Source organism: Rhinolophus hipposideros (assembly GCF_964194185.1).
Source record: "Rhinolophus hipposideros genome assembly, chromosome: X".
Taxonomy (NCBI): domain Eukaryota; kingdom Metazoa; phylum Chordata; class Mammalia; order Chiroptera; family Rhinolophidae; genus Rhinolophus; species Rhinolophus hipposideros.
In genome coordinates this window covers 89,121,963-89,144,891 of record NC_138046.1, presented here as the reverse complement: position 1 = coordinate 89,144,891, position 22,929 = coordinate 89,121,963, and the positions used below count along the sequence as shown (strand labels likewise).

General features: G+C 52.2%; 1 protein-coding gene across 9 annotated transcripts; it reads left to right on the top strand.

The window, feature by feature from the left end:
* The first annotated feature begins 956 nt into the window (after positions 1 to 956).
* On the top strand, positions 957 to 22,722 carry UBA1 (ubiquitin like modifier activating enzyme 1). 9 transcript variants are annotated; one of them, XM_081042906.1, is made up of 29 exons: positions 4,152 to 4,368; positions 6,302 to 6,477; positions 8,276 to 8,379; positions 8,533 to 8,658; positions 8,808 to 8,924; positions 9,034 to 9,092; positions 9,193 to 9,361; positions 9,454 to 9,588; positions 10,558 to 10,664; positions 10,920 to 11,010; positions 11,115 to 11,247; positions 11,753 to 11,850; positions 11,945 to 12,091; positions 12,228 to 12,404; positions 12,531 to 12,635; positions 12,722 to 12,802; positions 13,127 to 13,282; positions 14,753 to 14,918; positions 15,027 to 15,223; positions 15,907 to 15,971; positions 16,211 to 16,406; positions 17,281 to 17,355; positions 17,459 to 17,648; positions 20,560 to 20,648; positions 20,921 to 21,013; positions 21,146 to 21,337; positions 21,948 to 22,049; positions 22,150 to 22,250; positions 22,386 to 22,722. In XM_081042906.1, exons 5-29 carry the CDS (start codon positions 8,808 to 8,810, stop codon positions 22,519 to 22,521), a joined length of 3,177 nt encoding a protein of 1,058 aa, XP_080899032.1. In that variant the 5' UTR covers positions 4,152 to 4,368; positions 6,302 to 6,477; positions 8,276 to 8,379; positions 8,533 to 8,658; the 3' UTR covers positions 22,522 to 22,722. The 9 variants fall into 9 exon arrangements, with proteins under 9 accessions (XP_080899038.1, XP_080899037.1, XP_080899032.1 ...); XM_081042909.1 differs by lacking the exon at positions 8,276 to 8,379 and adding an exon at positions 6,963 to 7,039; XM_081042910.1 differs by having other exon boundaries at positions 4,184 to 4,415.
* The last annotated feature ends 207 nt before the right edge of the window (positions 22,723 to 22,929 follow it).

Here is a 22,929-nt window from a genome sequence, read left to right as displayed (position 1 = left end):
TAGCAAAAAGATGGTGGTTGAGCTAGCAAGCTGCGGAGTGTGGATTGCGGATTGCAGAGAGGCGGATTGCAGCTAGCAAATGGGGAGTTGGTCGGTTGGCAGAAAAGCGGACAGCAGGTCAGACGTCGTGTGAATCCAGCCTCCAGCGAGACTATAGTGGTATGACTCCCCTACCTATGGCTCCGTGGGTGTTCCTTTTTGGCCTAGCCACATCCTGCGTTCTTATGTGGGGAGCGGGACCAGAGACCCCGCATGACACCCCGCGTGACACCTTCCTTGACCCCACTGTTCCCCAAATTTCGGCTTACCTTGTTCTATTTTTCTCCATAGCATTTAGGAGTTATATATACAACACACATTTGCATACATATTTAATTACATATTCACATGCAAATATAGAATATACACGATGTATTAAATGGAAGACATTTATTATATACAGATGTAAATTATTTACATATTGACACTAGCTATCATGTTATGTAAACTATGTAGTATTTATATGCACATTGTATTATATAATTTATATTATATAGTCACATGTATCTATTATAATACATATTTATACGCGAAGCTATAATTTTTACTTATGTGTTATGTTTATGGTCTGTCTCTCTTGCTAGAATGTCAGCTCCGTGAAGGCAAGAAAGTATCCCTAGCGCCTGGCCTACCACTTGAGCTCCATAAATGTCAAATGAATGAACTCCTTTGGCCATCTGAGCCTCAGCTTTCCCATCTGGAGGATGGGTGTGTCTTTCCATTTGGAGGTACCCCAGTGTTCCGCTCCCTTTTTTCACTCCCAGAGCACTGCTCCCGGAATTCCACAGCCCAGGTTTACATTTTCCCATACCCTGGCCGCTGATGCCCACCACGTGCACCAGCCACTGGCCAGACCGGACTACCACCCCCAGCATGCCTCGCGCTTTCAGGAGGGACCACAACCCGTAGGGGTGTCTGGGTCTGACACGGGCTGCCGAAGGCGCGGGAGCAGGGGCGGGCGCCCCTCTAGCTAAGCGTTTGTGGTACGTCCCAAACCAGGGCCCTCCAAGTCCCCGCGCTTCCGAGCTCCGCGCAAACTCTGGCTCTTCTTGTGCGACGGAGGTGGTTTGCTCTTCCGTTGCCCCGTGGCTTCGGCTCATCTCCAGCAGGAAGGCGAGGCTTCCGCCCGGCGCAGGGGGTGAGCTGGAGCACGGTGCCCCCAAGCCCCTGGACAGAATTTGAGGGAGGGGGCTCAGTTTCGGGGATCCCCCAGTGGGCATATTTGGAGGCTCTGGGCCCGGGATGGCTTTTAGGGGTGGCTGTTTTTGAGGGACCCTTAGGAAGTGGCTTTTGGGGACTCCGGGGTGGGATGTGGGAATCTGTTGTAGGAAATATCCCTTGGAGACAAGGTTTATATACCTCTCGGAGACAGGGTTTAGGGGGATGTTTGGGGAAACCCTTATGGTCCATGAATGAGTACTCTGTCCATGAGGCAGGATTTGGGGTGCTTCCCAAGGGGAGAGGCGAAGTTTGAGGTCCCTGAAGTCAAGGCGGAATTTTGGGAGGGCTTGTTTTCAGGAGACGTCCTGGTGACGGTAGGAACGTTCAGGACCGACGTGGCATTGTGAAGGTATTTGTGGCCTTTGTGACCTCTGCTTATATGATGCGGTCCCCCCTCCGTGCTTGATTATTCGGGGCGGGGAGACTGGACAGGTCGGGGCCCACAAGTTGTTATGGAAAGGAGCCCCCAGTCCAGGCTGTGGAAGGGACGCCGGAGCACAGCTTGCTACGCGGTTCCCGAGGGGACTGGGTGCCACCCGGCCTTCGTTGGCCGCGGCTTTTTTCATTATTCATGAGGAGGTGGGGCTATGAGGAAGCCCATTTTTTTGCCTCTTTCGCACCTGGTCCGCTGGAAGTATCGGCTTGTGAATTATTCACGATGGGGCGGATCAGCGTGCTGAAGGGGCGTTCTACAGTTTGCCGGGCAAACTAGACCTCATTGATTAATCGTAAAGGTGAGTAGCGCCCAAGTTTTCAGCGGCTTCTCTAGAGGCGTTGTGCATAATTCATGAGGGGCGTAGCTTTTATGGACTCATGCGTGATAGATACACTGTTAGCTTTTATGGATTCATGCATGATACACTGTTAGCTTTTATGGACTCATGCATGATACACTGTTAACTTTGCCTTGTAGGCTCCAGGGTTTAAGCCTCGTGCATGGTTCATTTCTTAAAGCTCAGTAATCTCAGATTATCAACAAAGGGTCTAGATTCAAATCGTATTGATTCTTTCCAAGCCGTGTGATCTTTGTCAAATCTTTCCGTGAGCCTGAAAAGTGGGCATGGGCATAATGATGATCAGATTAATTTACACTAATTTAGCACTTTAGTAGCACATTTAATCCCCACAACAATCCTAGGAGGTAAATTATTATTATCCCATTTTATAGATGAGGAAACTGGGACACCGGGAGGGTAATTTGCCTACTCCCAGTCAGTGAGTGGCGGAGCCTGCATTCAAACCTAGCCAATCTAGTTCCAGAGTCTGTACCCCCTAATTTAATGGTACTATTACTGTTAGTTAAATAGAACTATGTGCCAGGCACTGTTCTAAGCCCTTTCTACATATTTATCCATTTAAAATCCATCATAAGGTAGGTTACTATTCTCATTTTATGGGTGGGGAAGCAGTGGCCCAAAGAAGTGAAGTGTCTGGCCCCAGGTCACAGAGCTAGTCATTGGTAGGTGGAAGAGATTTTTGTGAGGGTTTAAGAACTCTCTAAGGAGGTCACCTTTAAGCCGAGACGCGAAGGACAAGAAGAAGGACAAGAAGAAATCGATTTCCTGCTCTGCATTCCTGAGATCAGTGGCACAATGCCGGGAAAGGAGACACCACATCTGTTAATGGGATCTATTATTATTCGACAGAAATGTATTCGGTGCTTGAGGTTTATCGGTTTATCTCTAGTGACCTGGCAGTCAGTCCTACCTATTTAATGGACGTTGGTGGCCTTAGCGTTCTGTTTTACAGTGTCCTTCTGGGAGGGTGTTTGAAGGCATTATTTTTTAAATAATGTCCCAAGTTGGGGGGCTTCTCTGGTGGTTGGGTATACCCTCACACACAACTAATTTTATATTAATATATTTACATATTACCTTTATAGTAATATACACACACATATATATATATATATATATATATATATATATATATTTTAAAATTTAACAGTGCCCTGTGCCAGCACTACACTGAGCTCATCCATAATTCATATTCTCTGATTTTGATAACATTGCCTTATGAGGTAGATGGGTTCTATTGCTATCCCCATTTTACAGTCATGGAAATTGAGGCACTTGCCAGAGGCATGTAGTGCATCTGGATTTGGTTGGAACAAGGCAGCCCTGTTTCACGTGCAGTTAGTCAAGGGTGGGGAGGCGGCTGCTACACTTCCCCTGGGTTTCCCCTGTGGCTCTGCAGCATCGGCTTTCATTATTCATGTACAGGAAGGCGTGCCCGTGTTGCCAGGGCTGGATGACCGTAATCCCTACTTGCTGGGAGGGCTGTCCATCCAGTCCCATGCATAATTCATAATGAGTGAGTGGGACCTTTCTTGACCTCTCTGAGTTTCCAGGTTGAGCTGCTGCAACATTGTTATTCATTATTCATGAGTCGGGGAGAGTATTTTTTCCTGTAGTAGCCTTATTTCCCTGCTTAGAAGTATTAGATGCTGCACTAGGTGGGCCTGCCCCTTTTGTTCCAGCCCACGGGGCCTCATGCATTATTCATAAGAGATGTAGCCTTGGTCTCCTTGGCTTCCGGGCTGCCTCAAGATCATTCATTATTCATGAGCAGTGGGGCGTGGCATCCATGTTGGCTTTCTGGTCGCAGAGTGTTAGTGAACCAACCACCTGGGCGTATACATAATTCATGACCAGGAAGAGTGGGCTTGAGGTCCTTTCTTGGTTTCCATGGCAGCCTGGCTGCAGCAATATATTCATTATTCACGTTCCTCTGCTTTCCCGGTTTTCCTAGTTAGTGCCATAGTAGCCACCAGGTGGAGCTATTCCTCTTAAAATGAGTCCCTGACATTCAGGGATCAACATTCATGATTCATGAATGGGCGCGGCTGCTTGCATCCGGGTTCCTGGGGGTAGGGCCCACGGTTTTGTTCCGGCCTTGGGCTCAGCAGCCGCCATCTTGTGTCGGTGGCGGAGGTGAAGGAGGCTACAGGGACAGCGCAACCACTACGGCCGGGGGAGGAGAAGGCGGCGGAGGCGGCGGCGACGACTCTAGGCGGCCCAGGCGGCAGGGAGGAGGAGAAAGAGGAGGGTGGCTTGGCTTCGTCTCCTACAGGAGTTGGCGGCGGCGCGACCCGGGGAACCGGCATTGGTAACAAACGGCCTCTCAGCGCCTTGGCCGGGGTTTCGGGATGCATTGTAAGGGACAGGGCCGGCGCTGGGCCAGGCTGATGTCGGGGCGGGCCGTGATAACTCGGAAGCTGGGGTTCGGTGGCTGGGGGGGCTGCAGATCTTGGGGCGGGGCCGACATTTCCCATCCAGGTCCAGCCCAGTCCCTCGGCCTCATAAATCTGACCTTGGGGTCAGACTCTCAGGATCTGTTTGTAAAGACTCCGGCCCAGTATCCCTAGTCTGGGACTGACCCGGTCCCGAACCTTGCACTGCAGATCAGAACTGCCCCTTATCACCAATAGAGCCTTACCGGGTTGAGACTCCTGGCCAAAACCTCCCACTAATGCATATCGTTAAAGACTGTCCCTAGTCCCTCAGTATTTGCTCTCCAGGAGGGGCCAGACCCCGGGGAGGGTTCATATGGCTTTCATTTCTGAGAGTCTTTTCTAGCATCTTCAGATCCTCCCAACACACACAAAATCTGCCCTCAGATGTTCCAAGTAGACTAGACCCTGTGAAGGCCATCTTGGCCTGCCCTCCATATCAGAGACCCCTCCACATCTCAGGTCTCCCAACCCCACCCTGCCCTTAGCATCTTCCATTAGAAATCCTCTGGACCAGCATTTCTATTCAGAGGCCCCTCTCAGCATTTACTTCCAGAGACTCACTTCAATTTCTAGAGTCTGCCCTTAGAGACTGTCTCTAAGTGAATGCCCCCCCTTTTTCATGCTCCCAGTATTCTCTTCGGAGACTACCCCTTGCAGGCATAGCTCCCTCATCAGGCACCCCTAACCCCCAACATCTTCCCTCAGAGCCTCCCAGGGTAACAGGCACCAGAACTGTTTGGAAACAGTCCTCCATCAGGAGTGGACGCCCCCACCACCGCATCTGCCCTTGCAGACCCTGTTGGCTCCTAGCCTCCTCCATCTCCCAGACTCACCTCTCAAACCCCAGCCTTCACTCAACCCCTGCCTTTAAAAGCCAACCAGCGGTCCATGGTCTCTCACAGATCCCTTAACCTCACATCAGGTTTCCGAACCTGCCCTCGGCCTTTCAAGGTCCGCAGCATCTTCAGTCACAAGTCCTCAGCTTGTTTTTAGCTTCCTAGGACCCTCCCATCATTATCAGATGTGCCTTCCCCCAACAATCCCAGTTGTCCTCCAACCAGAGCAGAAAACCCCCTTCTCAGCTTCTGCTCTCGGCACCTCCATAAGATCCCCCCTGATTAGAGAAACCCAAGCCCACTAGGGGACCTAGCCAGGATCTGCTTGCTGAACATCTCAGGGCCAGAAATATCTAGGCTCAGCCTCCCCTTTCCACCCCCTCAGAGAAGCTGCAGTCCCTGGTCTGTATCAATGAGCTCAACACAAGGTCTTTGTGCTCCGGTAGAAATCCCTCCTCAACTCTACCCTGGGCCTCGGCATCACCCTCATAGCCTCCTGGGACTCTGGCCTCAACATCAGAGACACCTCTCCCCCTGCAAGTCCCTGTTTTCTTTTGTAGAAAAGATTTATCTCTGCCACCAGCATCTGTCCCCAGGGCCCTAGAGTCCTCCTGACGAACAACAGCCCTCCCCCCAGACCCCAGCATCTCCCTGCTGCCTCCTTGGGTACAGAATCCCCCACCCATTCCCTGCGCAGCTTCCATGGAGCCCAGCAACTGCCCTCCCACCTCGCAGCCTCCTGCGGTGTAATTTCCCTGCCCTTCCCTAAAGGAGCCTTTTCCCGACACCCTTTGGGAAGATTTAAAAGTTCCTTTGCAAAGATTAGAGTCTTAATCAGCCTTACCAGGCTCCACCCTGCCTGTCCTGCCCCACCGGCCCCCAGGGCTTTGAACATCCCCTTTCCTGCCTCGCTCTGAGCCTCCCTGGACTCAGACAACTGCCTCCTGACTCCTGTTTTTTATGTTCCCAGGGACTTCTCAGTTAATCCCTCCCAGGAGGCTTGACAGGCCCCAGCATCCTGTGCCCTAGCCTCTCCATCCTGATAACCTGACCCCCTCAAACCTTCTCCAGGACTCCTACCTCAAACCTCTGGTTTGGGTGGTAGAGAATGCTCAGGCTTCAAAATCACCAGTTTGGAGACCTAAGGCAAGTTCTGAAACTCGGAGCCCCAGTTCAGCTTTGCTGAACAGCTGGTAGTGTATGCACCCTAAGTGGGGCCTGAGTATATGTTGAGGGAGAAGGTATCAATTTTGTGCTGGGGGTGGAGGATCTTGAGCTCCTCTGGGACTTCTGCCCCACACCTGTTCTGCATTGCCTTGAGACTGGCCTGTTCCAAACCTCTGTAATTGAAATTTACTCTCGGAACACCAACCAACACCTGCTTAGACCCTTGCTGCCGGCACTAGGGGTCCAGAGGCGAAAGGTACAGATATTAAAGATCTCTCTGGCCCTGGATCATCTCTGACTTAGGGAGTGGAGAGATGGTGTGTCCCAAACAGGCAACGCAGTGACAAGGCAAGGAGATAAGGAATGGAGGCCACTGCAGGTGCCCAAGCAGGAGCTTACTCGCGTTCTCAGATTGCTGAGTTGTAACCTCAGACCTTGATTTTTTTTTTTTTTAACTTTCCCAGCTACCCCTTGAGGATAGTTCCATTTGCCTCTGCTTTTGGAGAAAATGGGGCTAAGAGGAAATGAGATCCCTACCCAGGTCAGAGAGCCAGTAAATGGAAAAATATGATTTGCCTTTGTCTCCCTAATTCACCAAGTCTCTTCCTACCTAGGTTGGTTCCTAGCTTTCCTAGTAATTCAGCTGGCTGACTCCGGCCCTAGCCAGCCATGAGGCCTCCTGGGTCGTCCTCTTTTACCCCTGATCCCTTAGGCCTGTGTGTTGGGCCCTGAGCTGGGTCCTGACTCTAGTAGTTTCCCCAGGAGGCATTTGGCAAACAGTCCCTCACCAGCTGCTTCACTCCGGGCAAGTGACTGGAGTTCCCGGGGCCTTTGTTTTCTTATTTATGGTGTGGGCATAAGGTTATTTGGTCGTGGACATTGCTGGGATTAAACAAAATCCATTATTCCAACTGATAGGCAGTAAGCCCTTGCTAGGTAGGCAGGGAGCTCCTGTCATCTTGCTTACTGCTAGAGTGTGACAGGTGCCAAGATGGAATCTGAGGTACTTGGTGTGATTGGGTTCAGTGTAGAACAGAGGCCTAAAGGAGCATTGGCAGCGAGGAGATGATTCCGGGTCCTGTTGTCTCCAGTGTCTGCATCCAGTCACCCCTACCACCACCCTCAGATTTCACTTCCACGGCACGCTGTATTGTTCTGTCTCTGGGACCTAGTGTGTGACCCTCGGCGAGTGAACGTGCCCTCATGAGCTCAGGTTTTCCCACTTGTCTGGCAAGGACGCTCAGCCCTGCCTTGCATTGAGCGGATGACACCTGATCACACACACCGGGAGGCGGCCTGGGCTTCAGGCTCAGCCAATCCTGGTCTGAACCCAGCTCGTCACTCTGTGGGAACCTCTGTCAAGTCAACACGTCCCTGAGTGAAGTTTTTTCCCTCCACTGTGAGTTGCGGGGTGTTATTGATAGTAGTCCCAACCCCATGGGGTTGCTCTGAGGACAAAGTGAGGCAAGGCTCAAAAAGTGCTTAGTAGGATGTCTGGCCCAGGGCGGACTCCTAATAAACACTCACTTATCATTGTTAACCTGCTTAAGGGCCTCCACATGCAGATGAGGCTTGGAAGGTGTGTGTGTGTTCTCTCTTCCCTGGCAGCTCTTATTGGCCTGGGTGTTCTCCCCTACCAGAGCTGGGGTGGGAGGGAGGGGACGGGGGTGGGGCTTTGTAAAACCCCTCCCTGATCCCCGCTGGGACTGGGTTCTCTGCCATCACGCCACTCTGATGGATGTCCAAGTCGCGTTTCCCTCCCGCACCCGTGTCGCAGGGGTTAAGGGAGAGGAGAAGGGCTGCTCGTTATTGCTCACCTGCTCTGTGCCAGGCTCTATGGTCTGTGTTCTATCTCATCACTTCAGCAACTCCACGGGGTAGGTAAGTGGTATTATCGCCCCGATTTTACAGCTGAGGGAACTGAGCCATAGGGGTTAATAGATCTGCCAAGGAGTGGCAGGCTGACCTGAATCTCTGTCCCTCGTCTGACTTCCCCACAAGTACATTCTTCTTGTCACTCCTTTCACCCTACAGGATTGGCGTCTCTCCCTCATTATGCTGGGCTGGGGAGAAAGGCGAATGGCCTAGTGGTCAGCAGCATGGATTGCAAGCCAGACCACCTGGGTTCAGATCTTAGCTCTGACAGCTCTGTGACCTTGGGCAAGTCACCTCCCCTCTCTGTACCTGTCTCCTCTTCTGTAAAATGGGGATACTAGCCCTTAAGTCTTCCCTTCCCCCATAGTCGCCACTAACCAACAGAAACACCCATGCGCCGCAGGCTCACCTCTGACCTTCCTTTTTCCCTCCAGATGTCCAGCTCGCCGCTGTCCAAGAAACGTCGCGTGTCCGGGCCTGATCCAAAGCCGGGTTCTAACTGCTCCCCTGCCCACTCTGTGTTGTCCGAAGTGCCCTCGGTGCCAACCAACGTGAGTGCCTTCCTGGATGCTGGCAGACAGGGTGGTGGGTGGGAATATCTTTTGTGTCACTGTCCATTCGTCCACACCTTACTCATGCATATCTCCCCTCCATTCCTAGGGAATGGCGAAGAACGGCAGTGAAGCAGACATAGATGAGGGCCTTTACTCCCGGCAGCTGTAAGTGGGGCCAGAGTCGGCCAAGAGGTGGGAGAGGGGCTCTGAGAGGATGTGGGCAGGAAGGCCAGGCCCTGACCCAGCATGCCCCCTAACCTGACAGGTACGTGTTGGGCCATGAAGCAATGAAGCGACTCCAGACTTCCAGCGTACTGGTATCAGGCCTGCGGGGCCTAGGCGTGGAGATTGCCAAAAACATCATCCTTGGTGGGGTCAAGGCTGTCACCCTACATGACCAGGGCACTGCCCAGTGGGCTGACCTCTCTTCCCAGGTACCTCCTCCTGGCTCCCTTCTCCCCTGCCGAGGGACTAGCCTTCCCAGGCTCTGCAGCCACTTCACTTTGTCCCCTACCCCCCTTTGCAGTTCTACCTGCGGGAGGAGGACATCGGTAAAAATCGGGCTGAGGTCTCTCAGCCTCGCCTCGCTGAGCTCAACAGCTATGTGCCTGTCAGCGCCTACACTGGGCCCCTCGTTGAGGACTTCCTTAGTGGCTTCCAGGTACCTTGGGCGTGGCCCAGCCTCCTGCCCAATTCTCTCAGAGCCCGTCTCTGGTGTGTTTATTTGTTCGGTATTTAATGGGCTGGCCCACGTGCCAGGTTTCATACTGGGGGGTGCAGCTAGGGAATGCAGACAGGATTTAGACCCTGGACCTGCCTGCATTCCAGGGCAGGGAGATGTGAACAGGCAGACAATACAGCACAGGGGTAGGAATACAGACTGGAGCCATATTGCCTTGGCGTGAGTTTCTGCTTCTACCGTGACCTCGGGCAGGTCTTAATCTCCTGTGCCTTACTCTTTCCTGTTTTGTGTGTGTGTGGGGGGGATACCGACCTCCAAGAGTTTTTGTGAGGGATAAGCACTTAGAATAGCAACTGGCACATGATAAAGGGCCATCTGGTTGTTTGTTACATAAAAATTCTGGGCTGGAAAGAGTAATTGGGAGCTGAGATTCTGCCCTGGTGTGCCCCAGCAGCCAGGTATTGCCGCCAAACCCTGAGGTAGGGGTAGGAGTTCACCCGGGTGGAGAGCGGTGCGCAGTCAGGCAGAGAGCAAAGTCCCAAGGGTCGTGGCTGAGCAGGCGTTGTCTTGAAAACTGGGAGCAAGTGGGTGTGGTAGGAATGAGCTCAGACTTTGGCTGGGGACAGTTTTACCTCTTCTGTGTCTCATAGGGCATGGCAGGGTTGTGGGCAGGCAGCAGTGGGTGTTGGCAAATGAATGAGTCAGATGTTCTCCAGACTCTGTCCTCTCAGCTGCCTCTTTACCTTGCCTGCCATGGTCTAGCGTCTAGAGACTCATAGGGATACAGTTTCTCTTCACTGAGTTCAGGGGCTCTGAATCTGATACAAAGTAGATACTTCGATACTTTGTGTCTATGAAAGAGCTGAATCAGCAAAGCCCTCAGGACTCCCTGAAGCCTCACACCAACCTTCCTCCATTCTTACCCTGAGCCTCCTCCACTCTCCACAGGTGGTGGTCCTCACCAACACCCCCCTGGAGGACCAGCTACGGGTGGGTGAGTTCTGTCACAGCCGCGGCATCAAGCTGGTGGTGGCAGACACACGGGGTCTGTTTGGGTGAGTATCCCCTCCCTTTTCACCCCGACCCCTGCCAGGCCCAAGCCAAGACCCCCAAGGTCTCACTGCCCTCAGCCCCCCTCAGCCACCTGGGTTTTGGATTCTGTGTGTTCACCTCTCCATGTGGCATAAGCCATCTGATTCCCAGCAGGGATGGGCTGAATTTGCTCAGCAAGTATTTGCTGCATCTTAAGGGACACATGGGGTCCCTGCATGCATGGGATTTGGGCATCACCCCTGTTGCCCCCTCTACAGGCAACTCTTCTGTGACTTCGGAGAGGAAATGATCCTCACTGATTCCAATGGGGAGCAGCCGCTCAGTGCTATGGTTTCTATGGTCACGAAGGTGAGGAGACCAGCCTCAGGGGTCCTGGCAGGCAGCAGCAGGCCTTCCTGTCTGCTTGTGGTACCCTGCGCTTCGCTTCTGAGACTCACTCTTCCTTTAACCAGGACAACCCTGGTGTGGTTACCTGCCTGGATGAGGCCCGACACGGGTTTGAGAGTGGCGACTTTGTCTCCTTTGCAGAAGTACAGGGCATGGTTGAACTTAATGGAAGTCAGCCCATGGAAATCAAAGTCCTGGGTGAGCTAGGGCTGTGGGGGAATTGGGAGATGGAAGGTGTGTCCCTGGGATCTGAGGGAGGGGAGACACACCCTGGGTGTTGGAGATGAACCAGGGGCAGACTCCCCAGGGGTCTAACCAGAACTGGTGGGCATGGGGGAGAGGTGCTGTCTTGTGTCTGAGCTGTTCCTGGGAGAATAGATTGCTGGTGTCTGTGCTGAGGGAGAAAGGTCTCTGACGTTTGAACAGAGCAGATAGTGGATCCACTTGTGTCTGAGCTGATTTGGACAAAGAGCCAGGAATGTGTTTCAGTGTAGACTTGGGGCCAGGGACACAGGGTCTCATGGGTTTGGTGCTGGGGCTGGGGCAGAAAGCGGATGGCTTCTGACACCAGGTGGAACCTGGGATGGAGAGGAGATGGCTCCTGATGTCTGAGCTGGGCCAGGCACGGATTTGTCCTTATCCTGTGGGTGTTGTGGGTTTTAGGGGGAGGGTGGGTAGCCTGACAGCTTCCTGTCTTCCCTAGGTCCTTACACCTTTAGTGTCTGTGACACCTCCCACTTCTCCGACTATATCCGCGGGGGCATCGTCAGTCAGGTCAAAGTACCTAAGAAGATCAGCTTTGTGAGTATGGGGAGTAGTAGGCTGTGGAGGTGGTTCTGGGCATTTCTAGGTTCTCCATTTCTTTCTTATGGTTCTGATGCCCTGCCCCCCACAGAAATCTTTGCTGGCCTCACTGGCAGAGCCCAACTTTGTGATGACAGACTTCGCCAAGTTCTCCCGGCCTGCTCAGCTGCATATCGGCTTCCAGGCTCTGCACCAGTTCTGTGCTCAGCACGGCCGGCCCCCTCGGCCCCGCAATGAGGTGGGTGGCTGGCCAAGCCAGCCGGGGCAGATGACCTTGGTACTGAAGGCCCACCATGCCTCTCTACCTGTCCACCTTTCCCCCCACCCCCACAGTGGCCTAATAGGTGTGCCCTTGGTTCCTTCTGCCCCACCAGGAAGATGCCACAGAGCTGGTGACCTTAGCCCAGGCTGTGAATGCTCGAGCCCGGCAAGCGGTGCAGCAGGACAGCCTGGATGAGGACCTCATCCGGAATCTGGCATATGTAGCCGCTGGGGATCTGGCACCCATAAATGCCTTTATTGGGGGCCTAGCCGCCCAAGAGGTCATGAAGGTCAGCGTGGGTGGAGAGGGGCAGGGGAGGCGGTGGGCCAGGCACGTCCCCGGCCGCATCACTTGTCCATCTATGTCAGGCCCCCATTAACCACTGACCGGTTCCCCTTTCCTCCCCAACCTGTAGGCCTGCTCCGGGAAGTTTATGCCCATCATGCAGTGGCTATACTTTGATGCTCTGGAGTGTCTCCCGGAGGATAAACAAGCCCTCACGGAGGACAAGTGCCTCCCGGTACGTGAGCGGGTCCCATGGGTAAGGTGTCATTGGGGGCATTTTTGGCAAGCCCCTACTGACCCTCCTGCCTTCACGTTCCCCAGCGCCAGAATCGTTATGATGGGCAGGTAGCTGTATTTGGCACAGACCTGCAAGAGAAGCTGGGCAAGCAGAAGTACTTCCTAGTGAGTGATCCCCTTGGACACCTGGCCTCTGGCCACCTCTTCTGGGTCTCCTGCCTCCTGAGGCGGAGGGTCTTTTGGTTCTCCTACCTCTACTGCATGGCTTTGCCATTTTCTTTGTCTTGAGAGAAAGACTGGGGCACCTTCTGTTTGACCCCTCTGTGCCACTTCCCTCGGATGACTGGTTGCTTGTTTCTTGTGGCCCTGGGACTTGAGGATGGGGCACTACATCCTCTTCCTGGCATTTGCTGTCTTCAGAGGGAGTAAGGACTGATGCTAACCTGCATTACCCCGACTAGCCTCTGCCTTTTCTTGCATGTTTCCTAGGTGGGTGCAGGTGCCATTGGCTGTGAGCTGCTCAAGAACTTCTCCATGATTGGGCTGGGCTGTGGGGAGGGCGGAGAAATTGTCGTCACAGACATGGACACCATTGAGAAGTCAAATCTGAACCGACAGTTTCTGTTCCGGCCCTGGGATGTTACGGTGAGTGAGGGGGTGGGATGGAGGGTGCTTTGTCATCTCACTTTGCTCCTGTCTTCCCATTCTTTCTGGAAAGGAGGCCCTTCCACCTTTTTCTCTCCTTTGTCTCGTAATCCTCAGTTTTTCTCTGTCACTCATTCAACAAACATTCAGTGAGTACCCTTCCATTGACTCCACCATTTTTCATCCGCCTTTTTTTCCCCTTGACCTCTTATCAGTGCTGTTAGGATAGTGTATTGGGGGGGTCTCCCAAACCACCCCCAAGTTCAGTGATTCGTTAGGAAGACTCACGGGACTCAGCATGTAGTCAGTCATATTCACGGCTGTGATTTCTTCCAGCAAAGGATGCAGAGCAACATCAGCGAAGGGAAAAGGCATGCAGGGTGAAGTCTGGGGGAGACCAGGCACAAGTTTCCAAGACTCGCAGTGGAGTCACAGAGGACATGTTTAATTCCCCCAGTAGCCAGTTGCAACGACATATATGAAATGTTGCCAACCAGGGAAGCTTGTTAGAGACTCAGCACCCAGGGTTTTTACTGTGGGCTGGTCATATAGGCACCCTCTGCTGGGCACGTACCCAAATTTCAGATTCCCAGAAGGAAAGCAGGTGTTCAGCAGAAACCACGTTGCATGTATAAGCAGTCTAGGCCGAGAGAGCCATCTTTACCAGGTAAGGAATGGTGAGAACACTCCCCAAATCCAAGTTCCCAGACATTAGCCACAGACCAGCCTTGCAAGCAGGCCTTTGCTTGGGGAATGTTTTACGCCTGCTAGGTTCCCTCTTCTCTGCACAGATGCAAGCTGGGTTGTACAGGAATCTAGCTGGGAAGCCTTCTGTGGGGAACAATGTCAGTTATAGTTAATGTCCATGATAAGTGTTCTGCTAAGGAAACGGCAAAAATAAGGGAAGTTGCGTGGGTCCGGGACACGGGTTTGCTCTTTGGATCACAGTGGATGAGGAAGGGTCTGCAGACTTGGAGGGTGTGAGCGAGTATAGCCCCCTCTTCTGGGGAAGAGTGTTCCAGGCCACGATCCAGAGGTGGGGGGACAGTAGGAGATGAGCCAGAGGAAACGAGGCCAGTTCCTTTTACCCTCGGTGGAGGTGAGAGCCAGGCGACAGTTCTGAGCAGAGGAGGGACAGGACCTGACTTGAGGCTTTGAGAGGATCCTGCTCGTCTGTGTGCTAAGGTCCTGTTTTGTTTGAGGGAATTGGCCCCAAACCTGGGAGCTGTTACCTGAAAGAGCAATAGATGTTGGGTAGGCAGAGGACCAGATGGCTGGCCTGTTGTCGCCAGTCGGTGTGTGGCCACTGCTTCCCTTTCCGCGGAGCCCCTGCCACGTCTGTCACAGCCCTCTCCGTGCTGCACTGTCACAGGCTATCTCCTGCTAAACCAGCAGGCCTCCTGAGGTTGGTTGACTGAATGCACGAAGAACTGAGCTCTGTTTCCCTATCCTCACCCTCACCCCCTCTAGAAATTAAAGTCTGACACCGCTGCTGCAGCTGTGCGCCAGATGAATCCCCACATCCGGGTGACAAGCCACCAGAACCGTGTGGGCCCTGACACGGAGCGCGTCTATGATGACGATTTCTTCCAAAACATGGATGGCGTGGCCAATGCCCTGGACAACGTGGATGCCCGTGAGTTTCAAGGCGGGTGAGGAGGTCGGGCGCGTGCATGCATTTTCCCTCTGCCTCGTTGCTGCCTGTCTCCCTGTCTTCGCCTGATAGCCTACCGCCCACCCCCAGGCATGTACATGGACCGCCGCTGCATATATTACCGTAAGCCGCTGCTGGAGTCGGGCACACTGGGCACCAAGGGCAATGTGCAGGTGGTGATCCCCTTCCTGACGGAGTCGTACAGCTCCAGCCAGGACCCGCCTGAGAAGTCCATCCCCATCTGCACACTGAAGAACTTCCCCAACGCCATCGAGCACACCCTGCAGGTGACCAGCTTTGGGCGGTGAGGGAAGGGAGCAGGAGCCCCGCCTCTCGGCCGCCGAGCCCCTGGTCTGCGGGTGTCGCAAGCCTATGCGCCGGATGCGCCGTTTATCCAAACCTTCCTCCCTCACTTCCCAGCCAGCAGCCTAGGTTTCTAACATGGTTCATTCTTTGGTTTTGGACATTTTCCAACGTGTAAAGAAATATAAAGAGGAGGATTGTGAACGCTCCAGTACCACTCATCACCTAGAGATTTAACAGCGGTTCCTGTTTTGCCGCACGTTCTTAGTGTGTATTTTTCTTCATGCTGAAGTGTGTCACGGACATCGTAACCCCTCACTCCCTGATACGTCAGCATACTTCTGCAAAGGGAGGGCGTGTTCCCAGATAACAGGATCTCTTCGCTTTGGCCAGATATTTCTTTGGCGAGGGAGTAGGAGATGACCTGTGCAAACTCACTAGTTTTACCACTGCCCAGATCAAGTTCGTTGGCTTTTAAATTGAGGTGCTGGGGTGCTGGGGTGGGTGGGAGAGTGCGGAATGTTAGGAGCAGTGGTTGGGGGGCTGCCCTTCTCCCAGAGCATTTGTGTTCTTCCTACTTGGTTTGTTCACCGATGTCTTTCTAATGTCTCTGGAAACCCACTTTGTCAGCCATCACCCCCATGTAATTCATTTATTCTGTCCTTAGTGGGCTCGGGACGAGTTTGAAGGTCTCTTCAAGCAGCCGGCAGAAAATGTCAACCAGTACCTCACGTAAGTAACCAAATGCCCCCTCACCCCATCCCCTGCCTCCTAGCCAAGGCATCCTGTCTGCCTTCCTCACCCTTGTAACATCTAGTGCCAGGCACACTGAAAATCAATCAGTGAATGCTTGGGCCTCATACCACTGGGGTTGAGGACTAGCTTTCCGTGGAGAAAGTGGGGTTGCCCTGGAGCCCATTTCTGGGGCTGCTGTGTAATCCTGCTCCTTTGATCTCTCTAATTCCTGATAGAGACCCTAAGTTTGTGGAGCGGACCCTGCGGCTGGCTGGCACCCAACCCCTGGAGGTGCTGGAGGCGGTGCAGCGCAGTCTGGTGCTGCAGCGGCCACAGACCTGGGCCGACTGTGTGACCTGGGCCTGCCACCACTGGCACACCCAGTACTCTAACAACATCCGGCAGCTGCTGCACAATTTCCCTCCTGACCAGGTAATACCCACTTGCCAGGTCCATTTGGCAGAAACCGAAGCAGGAACCTGCTGTGGGCTCCTCCCAGTCACTAGTCCCCCTGTGGCAGGTGCCCTGAGGCATGGGGTCACAAAAGAATGAAAGCTAACTATTTTACTTGTTCTTGTACTCTTTAAATTTTCTAATGTGATGTCTTGTATACAATATTTTATATTTTAAATAATAGTAGAAATAAATAGGAAAATCCATAAAATAAATTACAATAAAAGAAAATAAAAAAAATAAAAGAAAATAAAGAATGATTAAACCTGACTTATCCTTCCCTTCCCTTCCTTTCCTTTGAGCAAGAGACTTCATTTCCCTTCCTTGTGCTATGGGCGGAGTCATAACAACTCCCAGGCTATAGGGATTGTGCGGGAGAAATTACGGCGTTAAAAGCACAGGAATCGGTGTGGGTTCAAATCCCAGCTTCATTTGCACTTGGGCAAGTCACATGACTTCTCTTTGCACCTCAGTTTCCTCATCAGTGAAGTAGAGATAATGGTATATCTACTTCGTGGGGATTTTTTTGTGGGGCTTTATTGATCCTTACTAACATCAAGTTCACACAGTGCCTGGAAGTCCGTAAGAGTTTGTCGAATGGCTATATCTTGCGCAAAGCGATTGCCCGGGAATTGGTGGTAGTTTTTTCTGAGTGATGTCCCTGTTTCGGCCTGGCATCAACTTCCATCTATAGGACCCTACAGTCTGAGTCTTTCATGGTTGACTCCAGCCTGCTGTGTGTGCCCAACCATAGTGAGTCAAGGCCCATCCGGGCCCATGGTGAGGAGTTAGGATTGTTAGACAGGCCTCCGCTCTCTGGTCCTGCTCCTCAAAAATCTCCCCACTCCTTTAGCTCACAAGCTCAGGAGCTCCATTCTGGTCTGGGCCCAAACGCTGTCCACACCCACTCACCTTTGATGTCAACAATGTAAGTCTCCTCCCTGGAGTCTCCTAGGGTCGGTGGGTGGGCGGCCAAGACTCCCTAGACGAGGACTGATGTGTTCCCCCTTCTGGGTCCTGCCTTCTCCCAGCCCCTGCATCTGGACTACGTGATGGCTGCCGCTAACCTGTTTGCCCAGACCTATGGGCTGATGGGCTCTCAAGACCGAGGTGCCGTGGCTGCACTCCTCCAGGCTGTTCAGGTCCCTGAGTTCACCCCCAAATCTGGTGTCAAGATCCACGTCTCCGACCAGGAGCTGCAGAGCGCCAATGCCTCTGTTGGTGAGAGCGTTAGGCCGATCAACCACAAGTCACCTCCTCACTTGTCCCCTGCCCAGCTCAGCCTCCGCAGCAGTCCTCGGGCTCTGCTCTGCAGTCCCAGAGCTCTGCTCTGAAGCTTCCCCGCACCTTCCTTTGAGTCTCTCTTTCTCTGAAATGCAGGTGGTCGGTGGGGGCAGATTCTCTCCCTCACTCCCACTCTCTAGCCCTCAGGAGAACTAGCTGTTTGTTTCTCTTGCTCTGCGTATCTGCCTTGAAAGAAAAACTTGTGTTTCTTCTTGATCCATCTGTCTGCGGGGTATGATCTCCACCAGTTCCCTTGATATCCACCTCCATCTTCCCAGGACCCCATGTTCCTTCACGTGCTTCTTCACCCTAGTATGCCCTCCATGTAACTGTTCCTTTCCCTCTCAACACTCCCTCATCTCCCTCTCCATATCTTCCCTACAGTTCCCCCGTCTTTCTCCATCTTTTTCTCCCAGTTCATTCTGTATATCATGGGTAAAGGGCCAAGTATTATAGTAACTCTTAACCGTGTTTCCCCGAAAATAAGCCCTAGCCGGGCAATCGGCTCTAATGCGTCTTTTGGAGCAAAACTTTATATAAGGGCCCGGCCCAATGGCTCAGGTGGTTAGAGCTCCATGCTCCTAACTCCGAAGGCTGCCGGTTTGATTCCCGCATGGGCCAGTGGGCTCTCAACCACAAGGTTGCCAGTTCAATTCCTCAAGTCCCTCAAGGGATGGTGGGCAGCGCCCCCTGCAACTAAGATTGAACACTGCACCTTGAGCTGAGCTGCCCCCTGGATGGCTCAGTTGGTTGGAGCGCATCCTCTCAACCACAAGGTTGCCAGTTCAATTCCTCAAGTCCTGCAAGGGATGGTGGGCAGCGCCCCCTGCAACTAAGATTGAACACGGCACCTTGAGCTGAGCTGCCTCCCCCCCTGCAACTAAGATTGAACACGGCACCTTGAACTGAGCTGCCTCCCCCCCTGCAACTAAGATTGAACATGGCACCTTGAACTGAGCTGCCTCCCGGATGGCTCAGTTGGTTGGAGTGCGGGCTCTCAAGTACAAGGTTGCCAGTTCGATTAATTGACTCCCGCAAGGAATGGTGGGCAGCGCCCCCTGCAACTAAGATTGAACACTGCACCTTGAGCTGAGCTGCCCCCTGGATGGCTCAGTTGGTTGGAGCGCATCCTCTCAACCACAAGGTTGCCAGTTCGACTCCCGCAAGGCATGGTGGGCTGTGCCCCCTGCAACTAGAAAATGGCAACTGGATCTGGAGCTGAGCTGCGCCCTCCCCAACTAAGACTGAAAGGACAACTTGAAGCTGAACGGCGCCCTCCACAACTAAAGATTGAAAGGACAACAACTTGACTTGGAAACAGGCCTGGAAGTACACACTGTTTCCCATAAAGTCCTGTTCCCCTTCCCCAATGAAATCTTTAGAAAAAAAATTAATATAAGACCCGGTCTTATTTTACTTATAGTACTTATAAAAATAAGTACTTATAGTACTTATTTTACTTATAGTAAAATAAGACCGGGTCTTACATAATGTAATGTAATACCACACCACACCAATACAACACAATACAATACAATACAATACAAGGCTGGGTCTTGTATTAATTTTTTGCTCCAAAAAATTCATTACAGCTGAATTTTCTGGCTAGGCCTTATTTTCGGGGAAACAGGGTAGGCTCTATAGACCATACATTATCTGCAGCTTTCACCTTTGCAGTTGAAGCACAAAAGTAGCAATACATAACAGTAAGTGAACAAATGGAGCTGTGTTCCCATAAAATTTTGTTCCATAAAAGGTGGCAGGCTTAATTTGGCTCATGGGGACCTGTGGTCTGTGTTCATCCACTCCTTCCCTTCCATCTCTCTTCCTCCATAGATACTGAATGCATCTGTAGTTATGTAACTCCCCCTGCATTTCCCTTCCATCTTCCCCTTCCTCTCCATGTCTTCCCCCATCTCCCTTGTCATCACCCCATCTTCCTTCCTAAATATCCCCTCATGTTCCTCTTTGTATTAGGTTGGCGCAAAAGTAATTGCGGTTTAAAGATTGCGGTTTTGAAAAAAAAATTGCAAAAACCAGTTATTTTTGCACCAAACTAATACATTTCTTTCTATCTTTCCTTCACCTCTCCCTTTATTTCTCTCTCTTTTTTTTTTTTTTTGAAGATTTTATTGGGGAAGGGGAACAGGACTTGATTGGGGAACAGTGTGTACTTCCAGGCCTTTTTTCCAAGTCAAGTTGTTGTCCCTTCAGTCTTAGTTGTGGAGGGCACAGCTCAGCTCCAGGTCCAGTCCTTTATTTCTTTTATCCATATGTTTCTTCTATCTCAAATATGTGTATATAGTATATGTAAGATGTATGTAAAAAGTATATAATGTATATAAGGTATTAATATGTATAATATATATAAAATCTCCCACCTGTCTCACCCCCTTAAATGCCCCCATGTTCCCATTTTCATGTCTTCTCTCTCCCCCTCCATATCTTTCCTCTATATCCACATTTGCATATTTCCCCCCAACTTCTCCTTCACAAATCTTTTTCATCAGCCCTTCCCCTGTATCCTCCATGTTTCCCCACCTCTCTACATCATTCTCCCCAAGATCTCCAGCTCTCCCTGGATCTCTCTATCTCCACTTTCTCCTAATGGCATCATTTTGGTGCCGTAGTGTCTCTAGAGATGCTTGATAACCCCCTCTTCTTGTCTTCAGGTTTGTGGTCTATTGCCCTGTCTACCTCTCCCCCTTGCCCCTCCTCCTCCCAGGATGGCTTTCCTTTTCAAATCCTTTATCTACCTGAATACCTTTTGGCCCACCCCAGGCTCCCGTTTCCATTTCAGACCCTGGCCTGGGATTTAAAGGGCTCATGGTATCCTCTCTTCCTGCAGATGACAGCCGTCTAGAGGAGCTCAAGGCCACGCTGCCTAGTCCCGAAAAGCTCACTGGGTTCAAGATGTACCCTATCGACTTTGAGAAGGTGCTGGGTGGGAGCCCTGGGCAGGCAGGGGCGTGGGTTAAGCATGGATGGGCTGGACAGAACAGATCTCTGGGGATCTGGAGGCAGCCCCAGGCCTTTGTGGGGATTGGATGATGGACCTACCATGTGGCCTTGAACGGATAGGTGTTCCCAGCCATGCCTTTGTGATCTGAGAGAGCCCGGCAGGTAATGGCAGTGTCCCTAGAGACCAGGCATCTTCTTCCTCCTCTTATTATCTCCCCACCCTGCCTCTCTCCCCCAACTCATTAAAGGATGATGACAGCAACTTCCATATGGATTTCATTGTGGCTGCATCCAACCTCCGGGCAGAGAACTATGACATTCCCCCCGCAGATCGGCACAAGGTGAGGGGAATCCAGACCTAACGTTCACCCCCTCCTGGGCTTGACTGAGTTCCCCACATTCCGTCCCTCCTGTCGACTCGGAGCCACTTCCCCCCTTCAACGCAGCCTTCCTTGATGTCTCTTGTCTCCCAGAGCAAGCTGATTGCAGGGAAGATCATCCCAGCCATCGCCACCACCACAGCAGCTGTGGTTGGTCTTGTGTGTCTGGAGCTCTACAAAGTAGTGCAGGGGCACCGACAACTTGACTCCTACAAGAATGGTTTCCTCAATTTGGCCCTACCCTTCTTCGGCTTCTCTGAACCCCTTGCTGCACCCCGTCACCAGGTGAGGGCCTGCATCAGGGGTGAGGTGTTTGTAGACGCTGGCTCTAGTTTGCTTCGTAGACTTGCACCACGTGAGGGCTTCTGTCAATGTGTACCTACTCCTTTTGTGCACCCCTTGTTCATTTATTCACTCATCATATTTTTCGAGTACCTTCTATGTGCTAAGCCCTGGCATGATTCTGCCTGTGGAAGCCCTCAGAAAAGATGGGAAGTTGAATTGTGCCCTAGAAAATTGTTAACTACACAATAATAGCAACCGACATTGATTAGGTGCTTACTATGCTAAGTTCTTCTACTTGCTTCGTTTATTAATTTATTCAAATATTTATTGAGCACCTGCTATGCCAGGTACTCTTATAGGTGCTACAGTTATATTAATGAGATAGATTAAATAATACAATAAGTGATTTTGGAACCCTGAAAAAAAGAATAGGCTACGGGGGACTTGAGAGTACCAGGTGGCAAAGGGTGGGTTTGGGATTTTAAATATGGGATGGTCAGAGAGGCTTGTGATCTCACTTAACATGTCTCTGCATGAGTGTAGGTGGGAGAGTGATAGGGCTGGACCCTCTGGTGGCCCCCACCCCACTGACTGGCTTCTTGTCCCGCAGTACTATAACCAAGAGTGGACGTTGTGGGATCGCTTTGAGGTACAGGGGCTGCAGCCTAACGGTGAGGAGATGACCCTCAAGCAGTTCCTTGACTACTTTAAGGTGAGGCCCCTTCCTCGCTCTCACCCCACCTGGGGGTGGAATGTGCGGGTGACTGGCCTGTCCACCCCCGTGACATTGCCATCCCCTCTCCCTCCTCCAGACAGAGCATAAATTAGAGATCACCATGCTGTCCCAGGGCGTGTCCATGCTCTACTCCTTCTTCATGCCAGCCGCCAAGCTAAAGGAACGATTGGATCAGCCGTGAGTTGGGTGGCAGGGAGCCTCGGCTTGCAGTTGGCCCAGTCCTCTTCCCTGCCCTTCACCTCGTCGGCCCCCACCCACCTGCCCTTCCGCTGGGCTTTCTGCCTTCCTGACCCTCTGCTCCCCTGCCCCCAGGATGACAGAGATCGTAAGCCGTGTGTCGAAGCGAAAGCTGGGCCGCCATGTGCGGGCGCTGGTGCTTGAGCTGTGCTGTAACGACGAGAGCGGCGAGGACGTTGAGGTCCCCTACGTACGATACACCATCCGCTGATCGCGATCCCTTCCCGTAGACTGGTCCCAGCCCCCGTCTCGAGACCCCCTCCAGCCCAGGGCTCCCATTTGACCTCTGGCAGTAGCCCAGCAAGCCAAGCCTGGTGTTCCCTCCCCTTCCCCCTACTTGAACCCCTCTTGCCATTGCTTCTTATCTTGTTCGGAACCTGAATCCTAATAAAGAATTATTAACCCAGACGTGACATGCCCTGCTGGTTCCAGGGAAGGAAGGGGCTTCCTGGTTCAGATGGTAACCCAGAGGGCTTGGCCCCACCCCAGTTACCAGTTTCCTGGGCAGAGAAAATGTGGGAATTGCCACCTTCTTCCTCCTGCCCTCCCTGCTTAGGAAGAAGTAGAGGCACCAGTGAGGCCATAGAGAGCAGCTACCTGGGTCCAATTTGTTTGAGCT